We start from the raw sequence: 21,769 nt of genomic DNA, 5'->3' as shown, positions 1-21,769 counted from the left end.
CACACACACACACACACACACCAAACCCCTACTACAAACCAGTTACATCACTTGCACTCGAGTCTTGATTTTCTCCCACGTCTCTCGCAGTGATGCTCTTCAGCTGTTAATCGTTAGGTTTTTATCACGTTCTCTTTGCGTTGTCTTAACGTTTGCCCCCTGTTTCCTGATGGAAGATCTATAACCTGGAGAACTCTGTGGCTCCTGAGCACAGGAAGCTCAAGCGTGTGAGGATATCAGTGGCGGTAAGAACCCCTGACCATAAAGCTGGCGAAAAAATAACACCAAGAGAAACGCGACTTCCATCCAACCAGCCATTTCGCCTCCATGTCTAATCTCGAGCGCTGTCCATCTGTATGCCTGCACCTGACCTTTGACCTGATGAACTGCCAGAATTTTAAGCGAATAGCTCCTTGCTCTTTGTGTTTGCAGGGTTTTTACAGCTACCTTGACATTTGAATTGACGTCGAAATCAGAGCAGTTGAAATGTCGAGTCGAAATGGAATGAATTTAATGCTGAGACTGTGAGCAGGAAATCTTTACTTACGGCGTATTTTCTAATAAAACCTTTCTACACATTTATTATACATGCGGGAAAAAATAAAAGATATTTAGCTATATCTATGAGAATTTTTTAGCTTAAACATTAAAAGAATATTAAACTATACTAATGTTAAAAATATGAAATGTTTCTTACTGGAAAAATATATAATTTAATATCCAATATTTAATATAATTTAATATAATTTAATATCCAATTTTTTTTAGCTACTTTAAATAGTCAATAATGTAAAATACAATAAGAATTAAAATTGCGTGTTTTGAGCATATTCCAGCAAAATTAGATCCATTTATATGTTGGATAGTCTACATTTAATATAAGTCGTTTGTTTATGATTTAAACTAACAATTTTGTTAAAACTTTTGATAAAAGTCTAATATTAAACTGCAACAATGTTAAAAAAATATATACTATTCCTTACTAGAAGAAACTTTCATACCATATCCAAATATTCAGCTGCTTTAAATACCATTTAACCCGACATAAAATATACTGGAATAGAACATTTTATTGCTGCCATTTTACTCAAAATTATGCTGCAACAAAGTTTTATTTATTTAATTTGATCACTTGTGTCTTCTCGAGATGCGTTTAAGTTTATTTTATAACTTTACAATAATATATATTTGATCTAGTTCATCTGTGCATGAGCCACACAAATAAACCTGAAATATTTTAACTAATAACATTAAAGGGTATGCTAATACAAGTATATTAATTTTAAAAATATGTAACGTTGCTTTTTAAAAAATAAATAAATAAATAAAAAATAAACTTCCATACCATATCCAAATTGTAGCTACAGTAATAACCAGTAACTTAGGACCAGGAACCATTAACCAAATTTGTTGATACGTAGACAATATGACATACTGAATTTTAACAGCAAACATGCATTAGCTAACATACTAAATATTGCTTGCTAGTTAGCCAAACAAACATTTTCTTTGAATATCAAAGTTGCAAAGAGTAAGGCATTACTGAGTTAACTAATATTTTATTATAATATTTATTAGTAATATTTTATCTACCAGTATACTTGGAAATTAGATATTTAATTACTTAACATTTTACATTAATCGCTACCTTAGCAATATTAAATGATCAGATAAAATGCCAAACAAATAACTACACGATATATTGATACTTAACTAACTAATTGGATCAAACTGATCAATATTTCTATTCAGAAATTCTATTTTTCTTTGTTGACATGCAAATATTTGCTAATAATGAACGTGTTTTTAGTATGTTAATAAACTTAAATGATTTAGTTGTTTTTCAAATGGCAAGATGTAAAATTATATTCATTTTGACAAATGTGTAACTGAGATTTTACTTGGATTTCACTCATTTTTATTCATTTGATTGCATTTTTGTTCAGTTACTTTATTCGTATTCATTCTTGTACATTAGTCATTCATTTTCATTGAGATTGCTAACTTTGGGTGGAAAAGAGACTTTTTTATAAATAATTTCTTATTAACTCACATTAACGCTATGTTGCTAATGACACCTACAGGTAATAAATGGTAATGCCCCGCCCACTTTACACTGAAATGGATGTCAAGCCTGTGAACTTTGAAATAATCTTAAGTCATTATTGCTCGATTACGCTGTAACATCTAGTACTCTTAATTGGCATTGCTGAAAATCTTGTTGTAAATATGTTTTAAGCATAAAAATGAACATATGTTGAAGGTCAAAGGTCAGAACCGGCATTGTACACCATATCCCAGTAGCATGCTAAGTCATCCATTATGACTTCATACCTGACCGTTTGTATGTAACGTTGTATGTATAGAGATTGCGAGCATTAGTTTCCCATAATGCCTTGCGTTCATCTAAGCTCTATAGTTTAGAGTTTAGAATTTTATCAATATATTTATATAATGTTCATAATAAGTGTTTTTTTTCCAATTTATTCAAAGATATTAATTTCAAAGTTATATTTTTTATGCCAGAAATTTAAAAATGAAATGATGTATAACTTTAATTACAGTAGCTAGCTAAGTAACGACCTAGTTTAACTAGCTATTCAGTTGAATTAAAAGCAAAATAATTAAAATGACAAACATGAAAATCTACTCACTCATTTACACACACACACACATATATATTTTTAGGTACATATATGGTATATCACAAAAGTGAGTACACCCCTCACATTTTTGTAAATATTTGATTATATCTTTTCACGTGACAACACTGAATAAATGACACTTTTCTACAATGTAAAGTAGTGAGTGTACAGCTTGTGTAACAGTGTAAATTTGCTGTCCCCTCAAAATAACTCAACACACAGCCATTAATGTCTAAACCGCTGGCAACAAAAGTGAGTACACCCCTAAGTGAAAATGTCCAAATCGGGCCCAATTAGCCATTTTCCCTCCCCGGGGTCATGTGACTTGTTAGTGTTACAAGGTCTCAGGTGTGAATGGGGAGCAGGTGTGTTAAATTTGGTGTCATCGCTCTCACACTCCCTCATACTGGTCACTGGAAGTTCAACATGGCACCTCATGGCAAAGAACTCTCTGAGGATCTGAAAAAAAGAATTGTTTCTCTACATAAAGATGGCCTAGGCTATAAGAAGATTGCCAAGACCCTGACCCTGAGCTGCAGCACGGTGGCCAAGACCATACAGCGGTTTAACAGGACAGGTTCCACTCAGAACACGCCTCGCCATGGTCGACCAAAGAAGTTGAGTGCACGTGCTCAGCGTCATATGCAGAGGTTGTGTTTGGGAAATAGACGTATGAGTGCTGCCAGCACTGCTGCAGACGTTGAAGGGGTGGGGGGTCAGCCCGTCAGTGCTCAGACCATACGCCGCACACTGCATCAAACTGGTCTGAAGGAAGCCTCTTCTAAAGATGATGCACAAGAAAGCCCACACACAGTTTGCTGAAGACAAGCAGACTAAGGACATGGATTACTGGAACCATGCCCTGTGGTCTGATGAGACCAAGATAAACTTATTTGGGTCAGATGGTGTCAAGCGTGTGTGGGGCAACCAGGTGAGGAGTACAAAGACAAGTGTGTCTTGCCTACAGTCGAGCATGGTGGTGGGAGTGTCATGGTCTGGGGCTGCTGAGTGCTGCGGCACTGGGGAGCTACAGTTCATTGAGGGAACCATGAATGCCAGCCTGCACTGTGATATACTGAAGCAGAGCATGATCAGTATGCAGTATTCCAGCATGATAACGACCCCAAACACACCTCCAAGACGACCCCTGCCTTGCTAAAGAAGCTGAGGGTGAAGGTGATGGACTGGCCAAGCATGTCTCCAGACCTAAACCCTATTGAGCATCTGTGGGGCATCCTCAAACGGAAGGTAGAGGAGCACAAGGTCTCTAACATCCACCAGCTCGTGATGTCATCATGGAGGAGTTGAAGAGGACTCCAGTGGCAACCTGTGAAGCTCTGGTGAACTCTATACCCAAGAGGGTTAAGCCAGTGCTGGAAAATAATGGTGGCCACACAAAATATTGACACTTTGGGCCCAATGTGGACATTATCCCTTAGGCGTGTACTCACTTTTGTTGCCAGCGGTTTAGACATTAACGGCTGTGTGTTGAGTTATTTTAAGGGGACAGCAAATTTACACTGTTACACAAGCTGTACACTCACTACTTTACATTGTAGCAAAGTGTCATTTCTTCAGTGTTGTCACATGAAAAGATATCATCAAATATTTACACAAATGTGAGGGGTGTACTCACTTTTGTCAGATACTGTGAATATAAAATAAATATAAAAAAATGTGGTTGTCCGTGTGTGTACATGTACTTTGCCCTTTATGAGCACCACAAAGAATAAAATGTCCTCACAAATTAGTTTTTATAGATTGTATTCGTTTTTGTAGATTTTATTGGTTTAGAAAACCTAAACCAAAAGATTTCCTTATCACAAAAACAGAAGTGTGTGTGTGTGTGTGTGTGTGTGTGTGTGTGTGTGTGTGTGTGTGTGTGTGTGTGTGTGTGTGTACTATTCAAGTGTGTCTTCAATTTGAATTTGACACAGCACAGTAAGGAGGTCTGGAGAGAAAAAGAAAGCCATTATTAATAGTGTGTGTGTGTGTGTGTGTGTGTGTGTGTGTTGGATGGTGTGATGAGCAGTGATGTCACCGATTCTATTTTTGGATTATGGGAATTCAGAGTGAGACGAAGGAGAATTGTAAGAAAATAAGAAATGGTGTGAACGCTGTACTGACGATGGTATATTTAAGGCCCGTAATCGTGTGTGTGTGTGTGTGTGTGTGTGTGTGTGTGTGTGTGTGTGTGTTAGGGTTAGGCTTATTTGACAGTAGGCACCAGCAACAGTTCCTACGGTTACCAGATATAAAGAATCTGTGTGTAAATCTGTGTGTGTGTGTGTGTGTGACTCTTGTTATCTCTGTAGGAGGAAGGCATGGAGGATGACATGACCATGAGAGAGGTAGGAGCACACACACACACACACACACACACACACACACACACATACGGAGTTATATAACATGCATCTCTGCAGTGTCATTATCTATCATTTCTTCTCTCGCTCTCTCTCTCTTTATTTCTTTCACTCGCTCACACTCAAAACATTTTTCTGCCTAGTATATCAGCTGTCCATTTCCTGCCCTATTGCATTGTGGGTAACTTTACTAATACATATATGCTGAAAAGGTTTGAGCCCTTTCACAGTGTGAGAATAAAATCAGCACTAAAATTAGTCTGAGTAATTACAACAGCAATAGCAGTAATAATGCTAACATTAACAGTAATGACTATTACGGTAACGGCGAAAATGTCAGTACAAATATCAATATTGAAAATATCAGTAATAGAGAATAATAGTAGCAATGATAATAACGATTATAACAGAACAGTAACAATAACAGCGTAATAATAGCACTATGAAGAATAACAGCAGTAGAAATAATATAAATAATCAATAAGGACAATAACAATAAAAAGAAAACCGCAAATATAGCAATAAAAAAGTATGTTAACGGTAACAGCAGTCGGTCAATGCTAATGCTAATAATAAAAGTAACAAAAATAATCAGCAAAATAACGATACTATTAAGAATAACAATAGTATATCAATAATAGCAATGCTAATATAGTACTAACAATATCAATACTAATGTCAACAAAATATAAAGACTATAGCAATAATTACACTGATAGTGACAATAACAATAGCAGTATATTGTCAATATAACAATACGTAAGTAACGATAATAACAGCAGATATTGCAAAACAATACTAATATTAACCGTAAAAATAGTAATACTATTAACAGTGATGGCAAAATAGCAATACTATTCTAAAGATAACAGTAATATTAACAAAATAATAATACTAATACTAATAATTGTAATAAGAATAGTGAAATCTAGAGATGCATCCATACCATTTTTTTCCAGAGTGTTCAGGATCAGGTGTCAGTGATTAGAACCTGATTAGGGAGCGCAGGAGGAACCGGTCTTATTTATACCCCTCTCATATCTAGTGTCTGGTGTTCCCTTTGTTATTGAGGTGTGTGGTGACAAAATCTACAGAGTTCTGTAAGGCCTCCAGAAAACAAGGCTGTGGATGTCTGTGAGTCTGGCCAGGGGTTTAAAAAGATCTCCAACTGATTTGAAATACATCATTCCACTGTAAGGAAAATCATCTACAAGTGGCACAGATTTCAAACAACTGCTGATTTGTCCAGCCCAAAATTTAGCGTCAATACTAGCGTCCGAGGACGAGGGTGTATTTACTTTTTCCACAGAAGAATATCGCATCTGTTGATATTTCTGTTGAATAAATGATTGAAAAAGCGATTTTTCCTTGTGGTTTTGTTCAAGTATATCAACTTTATTACTAGGCACCGTTTCAAGGATGATCAAATGTTTAAATCAAATTTAAATTCCATAGGGTGTACTTATTTTTTCACGTGACTGTATTGCTCTTTGTACTAGATCGCTGAGTGGGAGGAGCAACAGCTTGACGAGCAGGTCAACTTCAACAACTGTAAGATCGACCCCGCCCCCTTTCAGCTGGTGGAGCGCACCTCACTGCACAAGGTACGTGTGTTTGTGTGTGTTTATTTATTAGTGCTATTCTCAGAGTAAAGTGCCTATTAGTGTTAATTCTTCATTCACTCACACACACACACACACACACACACACACACTACATACAGAGATTTATTTCTCACACACTTTTTCCAGTGTCACCAGCAGCGAGAGAAAATTAGTGTTCATTAAGATTCTCTCTGCAGTATTACATACACGCTCATGTGGGCGAATGGGCACACACACACACACACACACACACACACACACACACACACACACACACACACTCAGAAAGAAACCTCATTCCCTCTTGCCGCAAGCAATGGATGTGCCTAATGTCCTCCATTCATCCTCTTCAAAACACACACACACACACACACACTCCTCCAGCCTAATTTCCCCATCCTGCTCTTTAAATATTTAGGAGTGAGATTTTAGCACAAATCCATCACACACACACACACACACACACACACACACACGTGTCTCTCTCTACATTGAGCTGTTTACAGCCCTCGGTTGCTTAAAAAAACCCTCTTTCCTCTGTCTGTTGCCGCGGTAATGACGCTGTAGACATGTAGCCATGGGAACGCTAATCCCTAGGCGTGAAGTCCGAGGCAGACACGCAATAAGTCTAATCACAATATTGAATACCTGATGGAGGTAATTAAAGGCCGTCAGATCACGTTTCAGTGTCTAATCGCACCGATCGCTTTAATAAGCGGAGCGCAATGACGCAAAAGTTTTGCCACCCCTTCTTTTTTTTAACAGGAACACAACCACCGAGCGAATTAAAGCTAATCAGTGTTTCACCGTTTTTCAGACGCACACCATTTTCTCTCTGTTGGGTTTGGACCACGCTTACGTCACCAGCATCGGACGCCTCATAGGGGTCGTATCACTCCGGGAGGTGAGTGAACTCTTCGGCTTCTGAGTTATAAATATCTACAATAAAATTCCTGATTTGCTTTCCATTAGTTAGCTAGCGCATGTTATCAGATTTAGCTACGTCGATGCTTGCTAGCTAGTTGCCAGATATTCTGGGAGGCCGAGTGAGAAAGTGAGAAAAAATCGAAAATCTAAATAAGAAACAGTTACAGTCGCGCCGTCTCCGAGTCTTTTCCAGAGAAAGAGGAGATTAAATACGCTTTAAATTCAGTTTTTCACTTTCTCTCATTAATATTTGTTACATTTTGTTTTGTTTGTCATGTACAGTCATTATATCGTGATGAATCATCTTTTAAAACAAACAAAAAAAAAAAAGACGACGACTCGGATTTGTTTTTGCAAGTGTATTCATTTTGGTTGCGTATAATTTGCGTTGTTGTAGCTACGTACGTAAAATTTGTGAAATTTGAACTTCTTTTTGTCGCCAGTTTTGTGTTGTCGATCTTTCTTACACTTTTATTGCGGTATTTGTGGCGTCTGTACGCTGATCTGTGTGAAATCTTGCGTGTTGTAGCTGCGTAAGGCCATCGAGGGTTCGGTGACGGTGAAGGGGGTGAAGGTGCGCCCCCCGCTGGCCAGCTTCAGGGACAGCGGTACCAGCAGCAGTGACACCGAAGTGACCGAGCTTCACAAACTGTGGAACCGCCACACCAACATGACGTTGCCGAGCGACCACCAGCCCTCCGACTCGGACGAGAAATCCCAGTGAAAAACAACGAAAACAAAGGGAGGATGGATGAAAGGGGTTGGATAAGACTCGTAATTAATTTGTGAATTTTTTTTTTTTTTTTTTTTTCTTTCTCTACGAAAGCTGAAGACATGCACACTTCTGGGGGTTTTTTCTGGAAAGTTCTGTATTCAGGTCGCTTGGTGAGCTCTTGGCGAAGTGGATTTTAAACTCCTTATCTTTCACATCCTGCCTCTTCTGCACTGATTTCGATTTCCTAGTTTCGAAAAAAAGGGACGTACTAACGCTAACACTTCCTGAATTCGAACAATTTCAGACAAAACTGCGTGGTTGCTTTTCCACAGATTCTGTTCTTCTCTCGTTCTTCCTCCAGTCTTTGATCTTCCAGTCTTTTTTTTTTTTTTTGCATTTTTATACAGAGTCTTCCTATAACAAGCATCTTGATGCTAGTTAGAGATACCAAGTGATATTTAGCGATATTTACGCTGTTTTTAACGAGCGCTTTTAAATGTCACGCCCACATACGCACCTTTTTTCTTTGTTTTCTTTATAAACTAAAAGGTCGACACTGCGTTTGTTGTATAATTTATTCTTAATTGCCGATTAACGATCGTAATTATCGGTTGTCCGTCTTGTACACTAACCACTCGTTTAATTTTAAATTCCAACGCAGTTATCGAAAACAGAGATTTAATGCCGTTCTCATTAACCATGATGCACTTTGCTGTAAAAAAAAACAAAACAAAACAAAACAAATTCTCTCTCGGGAGTTGGTTTTGGTGATTGTTCCAAAATTCACTACAATCAACAAAGTTCATAAAAGGACTATAAACTATTCAATTCTACACTGATTTATTTTGTCAGTTTCGATGTATTTATAAAATTATTCTCGTTTGAAAACGCTAAAGATTGGCGTCCAAGCTGAGCTTCCAACTTCTGGTTTTGGGGGGGGGGGGGGGTTCCATGAATTTAACATTCCAGTCTGTTGTACATATCCCAGTTTGAACACTGATAGATCCTTCTGTTGGGTCTGAAGAACCTAAGGTTCCAATTTCCAGATATGTTCCTCAAGGAACCTGTCTGCATCTCATCATCTCATCAGAGCAGACTCAGGTCTTTCATATGTTGGGTCAAATGCTCTTACTTCCTGCTGAATATTCCCCGTATATAAGCTTTGTAGCATCTCATGTGACCTTCTTTTGGGTCTGAAGAATCTAAGGTTCCTTTGATATGCTCATCAAGGAACCTGTCCATGTCTCATCATCTCATCAGAATAGAACCACAGATTCTGGTTGGTTGTTAATGTATTGGCTCAAATTCTCTTACTTCCTGCTGAATATTCCTTGTGTAAGTTTTCCAGCATCTCACAGGACCTTCTGTGAGCTTGTAATATCTGCAAGCACCTCCACATTTTTGACATGCTTGCCAGAGTAGAACCTGGACATTCCGATCCAGTCACACATTTAATAAGGCAACTATCCAGCACGATGTTGGAGTCGACGTCATGCTGAATAGTTGCCTTATTAAGTGCATCATAAGGACCTAATGTTCCGCTTTCCCAAGGAACCTGTACACGCAGAATCTAGTCATACATATCCCGTATCCTGATTAATATCTTTCTTATGGAGCTGGTGTAAGATCTCGAGCATCTGATTGGACCTTCTGCGTGTTTAGTCTGGAGATAAAAACCTAAATGTTCAAATATGTTCCTCGAAGAACCTACAGCAGAACCTAGTCGTTCTCGTTCTAGGTCAAACAGTCGTATTTCCTGCCGAATATTTGACTTGTAATATTCTTGAAGAATCCAGAATAAGTTACAGAATACCTGGTATGAATGATTCTGATGATCAAAGATTCCATCTTCTCAGTTTCTTTCTCAAATAACCAGTCTACAGTTTGGTCACCTCATCCAAAAAGGAACGGAATTGGTTGGTTGCCAGGTCCTTGTCTGTTCCTGTAGGAACCGGTTCACATTTTTGACTCGGACATTCATACTTGGACTCGGATCTCCAGCATCATATAAAATGGGCTGTAAGTACCTGTGGTTCTCAGATCCCACTTTATTTCTTGAGGAACATCAGCATATCCATGTTTTGCTTCTTCTCATCGGAGCATAATATTCAGGACAGTCACCTCCTGGGTTAGACACCTTCTCCTTCCTGTATAGTCATCTCATATATCTCATGTAAGATCTGCTATAGTTCCATTTATTGTTTTGCAAGGGTTCTCAGATCCCAAACAGTTCCTCGAGGAACCCTGTCCATGTCTTGGTTGACTCGCAAGAGCCGATTCTCATCGTTCACGTCCTGGAGTCAGCTGCTTCCTGCCGAATAATGCCTGGATGCATATTTTCTCATTTCTTAAAGTCTTAATGTTTCCAGATTTTTCAAGAGAGTGTTCATCACATCCACATCCACAACATGATATTCCAACTGAATCTGGACCTCGTTCCTGGATCTTGTACCCTGTGGAGTTCCTTCACCCTCGGATCTAATATTCAGACACTCCTGGTAGTCTTAAGTAGCCGGATACCCTTAGATCAGACGTGGAGTCGGAGTCTGATGGTGACGGACCTTCAGGATCCCCTAGTTTGGGTATCTATGATCTGGTAGCGCTTTTCCACCAGTCAGTGTAGCTCAGGTCTGCCAGTTTATCATGATCCTAAATTTGGTTCCCTTTTCTGTTCAGATACCATGTGAGCCAGGAGCGGGAAATATGGGTGGGGCTAGAAATGGTGCAGAGCGCTGATTGGCCAAAGACCTTGATCATTAATTTCATGCTTTAGATTTGTATTTGATTTATTTCCCTGCAGTAATTCTTTGCATTTCGCTGACACTTGGCATGATTTTTACATTTGGTTCCTGTACCCGGTGTAAATCTTGCCCTCTATTCACTATGCATGCTGCCTACATAGGGTACAACCTAACGGTGCTGTTTATCCTACCTAGTGCATTACGGTCACAGTAGTATGCCTTTTTGAGATCAGTCGAGGGAAAATGAACAGCGCTTTGTTTTTTCACGAGTTTGCACCGTCTCCCTTCGCTGAGATTAAAGTATTGGCGCCCCCGTTGTCTTCCGTGTGGATTTCGGCATTGAAATAAATGAGCTGTGTCTAGGTCTGAGTAATTTGTACTACAGTAGCTTTATGGGCGGGGGGCGGGGGGGGGGGGGGGGTTGCATCAAAGAAAATGGACTCGTATTGGTCAATTTTCACACTTTTTAAAAAAAACAAAACATTTTATAACTAGTCTCCCCCGACAACCTTCACTGAAGCTCCTCCTGCTTTCACAGCTAAAGATATCGACAGGTATTTGACCAGGACGTGTTTAGTCCGAGGTTTGGATCAGGAACTGAGCCTTGCTTTACCATCAGGTGGGAAATTGCCGATAGTAGGGATGCATCAATAAAAAAAAAAAACTTTAGACTAAGTACAAGTATGAATACATCTTTGGTACTCGACAACACAGAAATGAGTAACCTACTTAGTATTAATCAATCAGGGATATCGTGTAACATTTTATTCAGCTCTGTTTTTATGTTTCCACGATTTACATAGTGGCCATGAAAATTGAACGTGTGCGTGTCTACGCGCATACGCTACTAGACTCCTTCTTTATAACATTAGCTGGTTGATTTTAAAAGAAGAAGCACATTAGCTAGCTAAATTAGTTAGCTCGGATCATGTAGGGTTGCATTTCAGGTCATCTGTTCCTCAGCGTACACTAGGATTAGGTCACAAGGTACCACGTGGTATCAGATGTTTGTATCGGAGGGTTTTTACAAGTACGAGCATATCGGTATCGTTATCGGTGCATCTCTAGTTGTTGAGGATGTGAAGCGAGGACCGGATTCTAACGAACAGAATCTTAACTGCACGCCTTAATAAACGTCTGAGTTTGTACAATAAATAAGTCTTTTTGCATGTTGGAGAGTTCGTCAAATCGACGACGGCCAATCTTCAAGTGTTTTACAGTATTTTTGAAATGTACATTTCTAAACAAGTCTTCTAGAACAAAAAAACGGAGATGGACGCTCTTCTTTCCTCATCATCTTATCTGTCGTTGTGGATGTTTTCGTCATTATCCAGTGCGTAATGTATTCATATTGTGGGGTTTTTTGTATTGTGTTGGGGTTTTTGTTTGTTTAATCGGTTAAGCTGATTTTAATGTTGATTCTTGATCCTGACAACTGTCCATCATTCTCCCTCTGGCCAATACGCTCGGGTGTGGGTGAGTGGAAGGCGGGGTTTGCCTCCTTTTTTTTTTTTCCTTTTTTATACAGAGCACCTTATAGCTATGATTTATCATTTTGGGTTTAGAGATTTAATATATTTGCCTCTTAACATATCAGTACTGGAACGATCGCGTATTAACGTAAGATCTGATCAAACTTTGTTTGTTTGTTTGTTTGTTTGTTTATGACTCCAGTTCCGACAGGGAACCATATTACCAATGTGCTAGATAGCATTGCCCTGAAACTCTTGAGTGAATGTTAACTTTTGTCTGACGAAGTGCCTAAAAACATCTCAAATGTGATTATTGTTTTATTTTTATTTTTTTTTTGAAAGTGTTGTAGATTTATTCACACTGATACACGCACATGATGTTGATTTAGTATTTTATTATTTTATTTTTACACTCCTCATTACTCATACTTTATTTCGGGTAACCATAGCAACCTATTCTCATCCTTTATCATAACAACAAGACAAAAAAAAAAAATCATGATCAGACTTTTATTTATTTCTTGAGTTGTCGTTTGTGTTTTCGTCTCACTTGTTTCAAATCACAAGTGCATATTTATTAACAATCACCTGAAGAGAAATCGATCGAGCAGAGCAACAGGATTTATATATATATATATATATATATATATATATATATATATATATATATATATATATATATATATATATATATATATATAATATCTTTTTTTTGATGTTGTAATATTGTAATCTTAAAATTAATGACTCTGTGCAATAACAGCTGTTTTTTGTTTTTAAGAGTGTGTGTGTGTGTGTGTGTGTGTGTGTGTGTGTGTGTGTAACTGTAATTATGCCTTGACAAGGATGAGTGATGACATTATTTTTGTAAAGAACCAATGCTATGGTACGCACTGAGGCTCTGCTTGTCACATCAGCTGATGGAAAAAGTACAGAACGTGGAGGGAATTCTGAATCGGGAAAAACCCTCTGGCACTAAAAGAAAATGCGTTCACACACACACACAGATGTATCCTATTCTTCATAGAACAAAAGGATTGTTTTATATCAGGGATCAATAAAGAGAATTTAACAAAAGCACAAACTTTTTTTTGTCTTTTTTGTCGTTTTACTAAAAAAACGTATTTTTGCTTTATTATATTGCCTTACCTTATACTTTTTATTCTTATCATTTTATTTTATTTCAGTTTGATATTTGTGTCTGCCTTTTGTTTTGTCTCCTGAGTTTTTAATATATAAACAGCACATGCTCCCACACACGTCTGCACGTGTGCGTGTGTGTGTCTGTCCCTATTGCACTTTCCTGCTTCCGGGTTGGCCGAGAGTGACCTGCTGTGAAGTTATTGAAGCTTCTGATTGGATATTTAATGCAGTGACGCTACTGATCCTCGAGATGCGTCAGGTGCAGCTTTACTCTAGAGAGAGAAAATAAAGCTGTTGCACTGTCTGTCTGTGTCTCGCTAGATACACCGATCAGCCATAACATTAAAACCACCTTCCTAATCTTGTGTAGGTCCTCCTCTCCTTGTGCCAGCAGAACAGCTCTGATTCGTCGAGGCCTGGACTCCACAAGACCTCTGAAGGTGTGCTGTGGTTTCTGGCAGCAAGACGTTAGCAGCAGATCCTTTAAGTGCTGTAAGTTGTGAGATCGGGCCTCCATGGATCGGACTCGTTTGTCCAGAACGTCCCACGGACGCTGGATCGGATTGAGATCTGGGGAATTTGGAGGTCGAGTCGACACCCTGAACTCTTTGTCATGTTCCTCAAAGCGTTCCTGAACAATCATCGCAGTGTGTCAGGGAGCGTTATCCTGCTGAGAGAGGACGCTGACATTAGGGAACACCGTTACCATGAAGGGGTGTACTTGTTCTGTAACAGTGTTTAGGTAGGTGGTACGTGTCACAGTAACATCCACATGAATACAGGACCCAAGGTCTCCCAGCAGAACATTGTCCAGAGCGTCACACTGCCTCCACCAGCTCACCTTCTTCCCATAGTGCATCCTGGTGCCATCTCTTCCCCAGGTAAGCGGCGCACCTGGCCATGGTGTAAAAGAAAACGTGACCCATCAGACCAGGCCACCTTCTTCCACTGTAGGAGATTTGGGAGGTGCACCGGGGGTCAGCATGGACACTCTGACCGCTCTGCAGCTGCGCAGCTCCATACGCAGCAAGCTGTGATGCTCTGTGTGCTCTGACTCCTTTCTATCAGAACCAGCAGGAACTGTTTCAGCACTCTGTGCTACAGGAGATCTTCAGTGGGATCGGATCAGACGGTCTAGCCTTCTCTCCTCACGCACATCAGTGAGCCTTGCACACACGTGACCCTGTCGCCGCTTCACTGATTCTCCTTCCTTGGAGCACTTTTGGTAGGTAATAACCCCTGTAGACCGGGAACACCCCACAACACCTGCTGTTTTGGAGAAGCTCCGATCCAGTCGTCTAGACGTCACAATCTGGCCCTCGTCAGAGTCTCTCAGATCCTTACACTTGTCCATTTTCCTGCTTCCAACTCCTCGACTTCCAGAACTGACTGTTCACCTGCTGACTAATAAATCTATAAATCCCTCCCCTCGACAGGTTCCACCGTAATGAGATAATCAGTTGTTCTTCACTTCACCGGTCACTGGTTTTAATATTACGGCTGATCAGTGTATGTATTCCTCTTTATCTAAACATCATGCTGTCAGTCTGTCTGTCTGTCTGTCTGTCTGTCTCTCTCTTGGTCTCATTACATCAGTTTGTCTTATTGTCTATATCTATCTATCTATCTATCTATCTATCTATCTGTTTTTTCTCTCTTTCTATTTGTCTCTGTCTGACTTTTCTATCTATCTACGCCTGTTTATTTCTGTTTCTGTCTTACGTATCTGTCTGTCTATCAGTTTGTCCGTCTCTTTCTACCTATCAGTCTGTGTGCGTCTCTCTCTCGCTCGCTCGCTCGCTCGCTCTCTTTCGAAATTGAACATTGAAGAGTGGAAATGAAACGGTGAGGGAGCGAGGGAGCCGACGATCAAATGGAGATCAGATTGGAACTGTCACAGCTCTGTATGCTTTAAAGGCCAGCATGTAGAAATGTAGAAACTGAAGTTGAAAAGGTTAATTTTCAGGTTAAATTTGATTCCCTGCTGTTCAGAGCGCAGAGAAAAGGGCAGACCGATATCAGACTTGTGGAATTAAAAAATAAAATAAATCTGATCTGATCGGTCTGAAGTGAAATACATCAAGGAAACTTTTTTTTTTCTTTTTTTTTTGGGGGGGGGGGGGGTATTTATTTACAATTTATTTTTCTTTTATTTGCACCAAGAATAAAGCTGTCATTTTTAATCGTTAGCTCCTTGACTTCATGTAACGAACTCTAGACAAACTTTTCTAATTCTTCTTATTCTTCTTCCTGTTGCGTTATTAAGAATAATTTTACTAGTTTTTAAGAGAAATCCCAGTCTGCTGGTAAATAATTCCTGCTTTACTGTTCCCACCCTAGAACACCACGTCCCGGACTTTATTCATGTATACGAAACTTCATACCTTTTATTTTTCTTTATCCATTTATAGTTTCATCATAATAATAATAATAATAATAATAATGTAGTTTGATTTAATGTCTGTGAAACAAGTTAGTTCCTGTTCTCAGTTTCGTTATAGCAGCTATAAACAGACGTTTCCTCACCGGCCGTAAAAAAATGCGACTTGTTACACGTTACTGAGAAACCACAAAGCATAAACTCCTCTGTCCTGAAGATTTGAGAAAACTTAAACTTACAGCTTTACCTCTGACTGTTACACAGCTCTGACACTGGAGACTCCTTCCATTGACATGCATAACATAAACATCTCCTTACAGAAAACTTCACCATGTCGAGGATTACGCTTTTTTTTTCTTTCTGTTCATCATTAGTGGAGTGTCTGCTGCGAATGAGCTGTTACTATAGAAACGATAACGTATTAGAACCAGTGCATTAATGTAAACCTGTGATTTGTAGCTGCACTACTGTCAGAGCTGTTGTCCTAGAAAAATGTTGTTGTGTTGAGGGTTAAAAATGACGGACGGGACGGTTTTTATCTTTGAAGGCATGACGTTGAGTTGCATTGTGTTTGAGTTGTGACAAGCATGAGATTTCATTTCTGTGCTCTTAAAACGTGTGCCAGGCCGATTAACATCTTGGAGCTCGCTGGCAACACACACTCATACACATATATATATATATATATATATATATATATACACACACACACACACACACTATAATACATAATGTCCTGTGGTTATTGTCTGTTAGTGCTGTTATGTTAAAATGTTTTAAACAGAATGAATTGTTTTACCAAAAAATATTCATAGTATTTATTTATTTAATATTTGTTTCATATTTCTTCATAGTATAAAAGTACAAAACATTCAATTGTGTGTTGTATGATAGCTAACAACATGGTTAGAATAGCTACAGTTACTCCGCATGCCTTCGTTTGCATCATGCTACGTACGCTAACTCCGCTAACTTGCTCTCTGCTAGCGAAAACCCATCATTAGCATTGTTAGCATGTTTTGGGTAAAAATCACTTATTCAGTGGAATAAATCCATTTCCTTTTAAATCCAGTCAGGAGTTAGCGAACATCTGTACAATATCTGTAGTTACAAAGTCAGCATTACTTCATGTGCATCAAGTTAGCTGTGCTAACTGAGCTACGTGATCGCTGCTAGCTTAAATCCATCTTTAGCATTGTTAGCATGTTTTTGTAAAGTTTATTTCACTTAAACTATAAATAACACATGTAGATTTGTGGTTACATTACCTTTTAAAACCAGGAAGTCAGTAATCACTAATGGAGAACATGCTAATTGTACGTTACATGCAGCTAATTTGGGCTATATTTTAAATATCATCCAAAAACTAATTTTCGGATGAAGCAAAAAATATAAGAAGGCTACTTTTGGAACTGATAAGTGAGCATGCTAAGCGCTACTGAAAACTAGCCTGTGCCGAATAAGTAATGCATTCATTTAATCATTAACACAACTTAATATAGATAGATTTTCACAGTGCTAATGCTAGCTGTGCTAATACAGTAGTACACCATGTTGATTCAAACATTTCTTAGCACTGTGTTGCACTGTATCTGTTTTTTTTTGTTTTTTTGTTTGTTTGTTTATTTGCTTATCTTTTCTTTTTCCTTCTTGACATTGTGTTGTTTGTATTTTTGTGGTGGCCAGAAGTCAGAGGCGAGTCAGAAGGTCAGGGACGTGACTGGGATCTGGACGTGCTTTTCACGCTGATCACGAGCACACCCTCCGCCGTCAGAGTCCCGCTTACAGACAGAGGGTCCATGTCCTCTGGCAGCGAAGACTTGTGGGTAAATTTGTCTGTGACACAGCCATCGTCTCCAACCTGCGAGATGTGGAGAGCAGAGACATGACCTTTTAATATTTACACACTGCAAAAAAAATATATATATATATATAAGATTGGATTGAGTGCACACACTTTCTCAGCGTGAATGACGACGCTGCTGTTGAAGGCCATCACCACTATATCATGCGGCTCAAATCGACTGACGTCCGCTGACATGTAATAATGATCGTCCACCCAGATTGCTCCTGTACTGACAGAAACATGCACAGGCGTCAGTTACTACCATCACAGCGCTGGTTCTGTTCCTCTAACAGCACATCCCCAAGTGGTTCATTCCTCTTACAACACAGCAATTAACCAACAAACACAATATTTATTTATTAAAGAATGTCATACTTTTTATTTTATCCGTTTATAGTCACATTTAATGAAACAGTTTAGTTCCTCTTGTCACTTACGTTATAGCAGCTGTAAACAGTCGTTCCGTCACCGGTCTCTTTTTCCTCTCTCTTGAAGTTAATAAGGCAAAATAAATGTACACAGTTTGTGTACCGAGAAAGCGCAAAGCGTAAACTACTCTGTCCTGAACTGGTCGGTAAACTTGAGACAAAGCTCTGACACTGGAGACTCCTTGCATACATGTTACATAAACATCTTCAGTGCACCAGCGATTACACATGTACCTGTTACCATAGAAACGATAATGTATACTGTAATATGTTTCTCTCAGATGCTTCACTCTCAATTTTATGAGGTCTCTTTGTTTACATTAGATTCTATCTCGTGGAATTCATCGTGTGTGTGTGTGTGTGTGTGTGTTGTGTGTGTGATTGTCACACCAATCTCACCCAGAGTGACTGGAACTAATGTGCTTTTTAAGTGTCTGTAACTCCACTGTACAAATCTCTCTCTCTCTCGCTCTCGCTCTCTCTCTCTCTCTCTCTCTCTCTCTCTCTCTCTCTCTCTCTCGCTCTCTCTCGCTCTCTCTCTCGCTCTGTGTATGATGTAATGGTCAGTCTGGAGCCTAAACTCTGATGAATGTCGTCTGGGGAGAAATAATGCTGTGGGAGAAAAATGGCCGCCTACTCGTTCTCCTCCCAGCGCTCACATCTCCTTCATAATTCAGAGCAAGGTGCAGGTCTAACGCTGCGAAGACCAATATTTTACCGTCTTGTTTAAATATAGATCATTACGAATCGTACAGTTTGGTGCTGTCCATTTTATCTGTGGATTTTTCACATGACTATCATTTTCGTCTGTTTTGCTGTCAGTGTACTATCGATTTAGATCAACTTTATAAACTCGATCGAGCAAAACTCAACAACCTATGTCTCGTTTATCAACCGCAGGTCTCACCGTGTGTGTCTCCATGCCTCCAGTCACCTTGGTAACCCCCCGTGTGGGATTTCCTGTCTCCCTGGCAACCTCCGAACGTTTCTCTCTCGCTCATGAACGACTCCGAGTCGCGTTCGTGACCCCCAAAAAGCGCCGTCACTCTCTGATCCAAGAAAGGCATGAAGAGGGGATCTGGAGGAGGAGAGGAAGCTTCTGTTTGGATGGACGTGACACTGCTGCAGCTGTACCTCGCTGAAGAACGGAACGAGGATGAGGACGAGCGAGAGGAAGAGCAGCTGGTCAGGGAGGTCATTGTACTGGATGAACCAGAAGCTGGACTGTTGGAGCTGGAGAACTTTGCGGGTCTGATTTAACCCATGCCCCGGTGCATTGTGGGTCTAAACGGTGCTTTTCCTGTCTCCATACATGGCCTCACTCTGGCACAGGAGCTCCCGGAATAACCGAAGAGCTGATAAGACGTGGAAAAAGCTCTTCAGAAGACACTTCTAAAAGAGCGGGAGATACACAGGAACCAACCGACCATCACATCTCGTTTACGCTGTCCCCCAACCTGCTGTTTCTACACTCGGGTCTAACTGTTCAACAAAACATTATCTCCTTCTCTTATTATATATTTGTAACATGTATTTTACTCAAATAATATATGACAAGTTTCTTTTAAAATTTAATAATTTTGAAAAAAAAATCTGCGAAGAAATCTGTGTGTGTGTGTGTGTGTGTGTGTGTGTGTGTGCGCATATACAAACCCCATCTCTGGTTATCTCCAGGTACTCTGGTTTCCTGCCCCAGTCCAAAGACATGTGTTGTAGGCTGATTGGCATTTCCAAATTGTCCAAAGTGGGTGAATGTGTGTGCGTGTGCTTGTGACCTGTGATCGGTCGCTACCCTGTCCATGGTGACCCCGACTTATGCCCGAGTTTTGATTTGATATAGGCTCCAGGCTCCCCCCGACCCTGTTTAGGATGAACAGTATGGACAATGGATGGATGGACAGATTTGGGCTGCTGGCAGGCCAGTCAAGCATGTGTGTATATTTAACAAAGTTTTTGGTTTATTTTAGAAACCTGTGTTTTGTTTGCAATTGTGTGATATCCATGAGAGCAGAGTATTTTTGTAAATTCATGAACAAAAGATTTTCACAGCCTTCTTTGCTCATGTTTACCAAGGGTGCCAATATTAGTGGAGGACACTATGAAGCTTTCTCCTTGTGACCCTGCCATGCACACCATTGTTGTTCAGTGTTCTCCTGATGGTGGACTCATGAACATTAACATTAGCCAATGTGAGAGAGACCTTTATTTGTTTAGAAGTTCCCCTGGGTTCCTTTGTGACCTCGTGGACTATTACACGTCTCGCTCTTGGAGAGATCTGTGTTGGTCTCCACTCCTGGAGAGGGGAACACTGGTCTTACATTTCCTCCATGTGTACACAATCTGTCTGACTGTGGATTGGTGGAGTCCAAACTCTTTAGAGATGGTTCTGTGACCTTTTCCAGCCTCATGAGCTTCAACAACTCTTTATCTGAGGTCCTCAGAAATCTCCCTTGTTCGTGCCGTGATCCACTTCCACAAACACGTGTAGTGAAGATCAGACTCTGATAGATCCCTGTTCTTTAAATAAAACAGGACGCTCACTCACTCACACCTGATCATCATCCCACTGATTACAAATACCTGACTCTAATCTCACCTTCAGATTAACTGCTAATCCTAGACCTTCACATACTTTTACCTCTCACAGATCTGTAACATTGGATCATTTTCCTCAGTAAATAAATGATCAAGTATAATTGTCACTAATCAGAACACAGCCACCTTTAATATCTGTCACAAATTGGGACACAGCCATCTCTGTTCCATAAGACATTGATTGGGACAGAGTGTTCCCCATTTCTGGACAGAAATTGGGACACAGCCCTGCTTTACTGTGATCGGAAATATTTTTGTTACATTAATGGTAATGTTAATCATTAATTGGGACGCAGCCTGAAGTGTACCCCAGGTCACTGACTGCGACAGAGTGTTCCCGAATACTGCTCAGAAATTGAGAGCCAGCCCTTCATTACTGTAATCAATAACTGGATTGAAGCACAATGTTGGTTACTGATTTGTTCACTTTCTACGTTACGCCTTTCTCACGTCCTCACCTGTCAGTCACTATTTGGGACGCAACCTTCCCTTATTGTATTCCACTATTTTGCCTGGTTACCTCGGTTATTGTCGGATCACGACCTTCCCTTACTGACACTTACAGATTGGGACACAGCCATCTCTTAGTAGCAGACAGTAATTGGAACACATCCTAATAATAATGTTGATCACAAACTAAAACACAACCTTCACTTACTGTCGGTCAAAAATTGGGACACAGCCCTCCCTTCCCCACAGGCCAGATTGTTCATTACTGCTGGCCAAAAATTGGGACACAGCCTTCCTTTACTGTGATCAATAATTGAAACACAGCCCTCTCTTTATCTCTGTGACTATTTGGGACACAGCCCTCTGTTTTCTACCCCTTCCTCACCCATCAGTCACCATTTTGGGACATGACCTTCCCTTTTTCTGCATCACTGATTTGCTTGGTTACTGTTCTCAT

The 21,769-nt window shown here is 39.7% G+C and overlaps 2 protein-coding genes across 2 annotated transcripts in view; one reads left to right on the top strand and one right to left on the bottom strand.

Moving 5' to 3' along the window:
* clcn2c (chloride channel 2c) overlaps positions 1-13,119 on the top strand; it is a 75,587-nt gene extending 62,468 nt beyond the window's left edge. Inside the window, exons 20-23 of the mRNA XM_053679204.1 lie at positions 4,961-4,996; positions 6,511-6,615; positions 7,433-7,519; positions 8,072-13,119. Coding sequence (XP_053535179.1) covers positions 4,961-4,996; positions 6,511-6,615; positions 7,433-7,519; positions 8,072-8,266 — 423 coding nt within the window. The 3' untranslated portion in view covers positions 8,267-13,119. The remainder of the gene's footprint in view (positions 1-4,960; positions 4,997-6,510; positions 6,616-7,432; positions 7,520-8,071) is intronic.
* A 3,701-nt stretch (positions 13,120-16,820) lies between these two features.
* hspb12 (heat shock protein, alpha-crystallin-related, b12) lies at positions 16,821-19,738 on the bottom strand. Its single transcript, XM_017491024.3, has 3 exons — positions 19,175-19,738; positions 17,951-18,063; positions 16,821-17,854 (listed from the first exon to the last, which is right to left on the bottom strand). Exons 1-3 carry the CDS (start codon positions 19,464-19,466, stop codon positions 17,702-17,704), a joined length of 558 nt encoding a protein of 185 aa, XP_017346513.1. The 5' UTR covers positions 19,467-19,738; the 3' UTR covers positions 16,821-17,701.
* Between the last annotated feature and the right edge of the window lie 2,031 nt (positions 19,739-21,769).

The sequence above is a fragment of the Ictalurus punctatus genome, unplaced genomic scaffold, assembly GCF_001660625.3.
Source record: "Ictalurus punctatus breed USDA103 unplaced genomic scaffold, Coco_2.0 Super-Scaffold_100071, whole genome shotgun sequence".
Classification (NCBI taxonomy): Eukaryota; Metazoa; Chordata; class Actinopteri; order Siluriformes; family Ictaluridae; genus Ictalurus; species Ictalurus punctatus.
The sequence above is the reverse complement of the archived record's forward strand: the minus strand, read 5'-3'. Positions and strand labels throughout refer to the sequence as shown.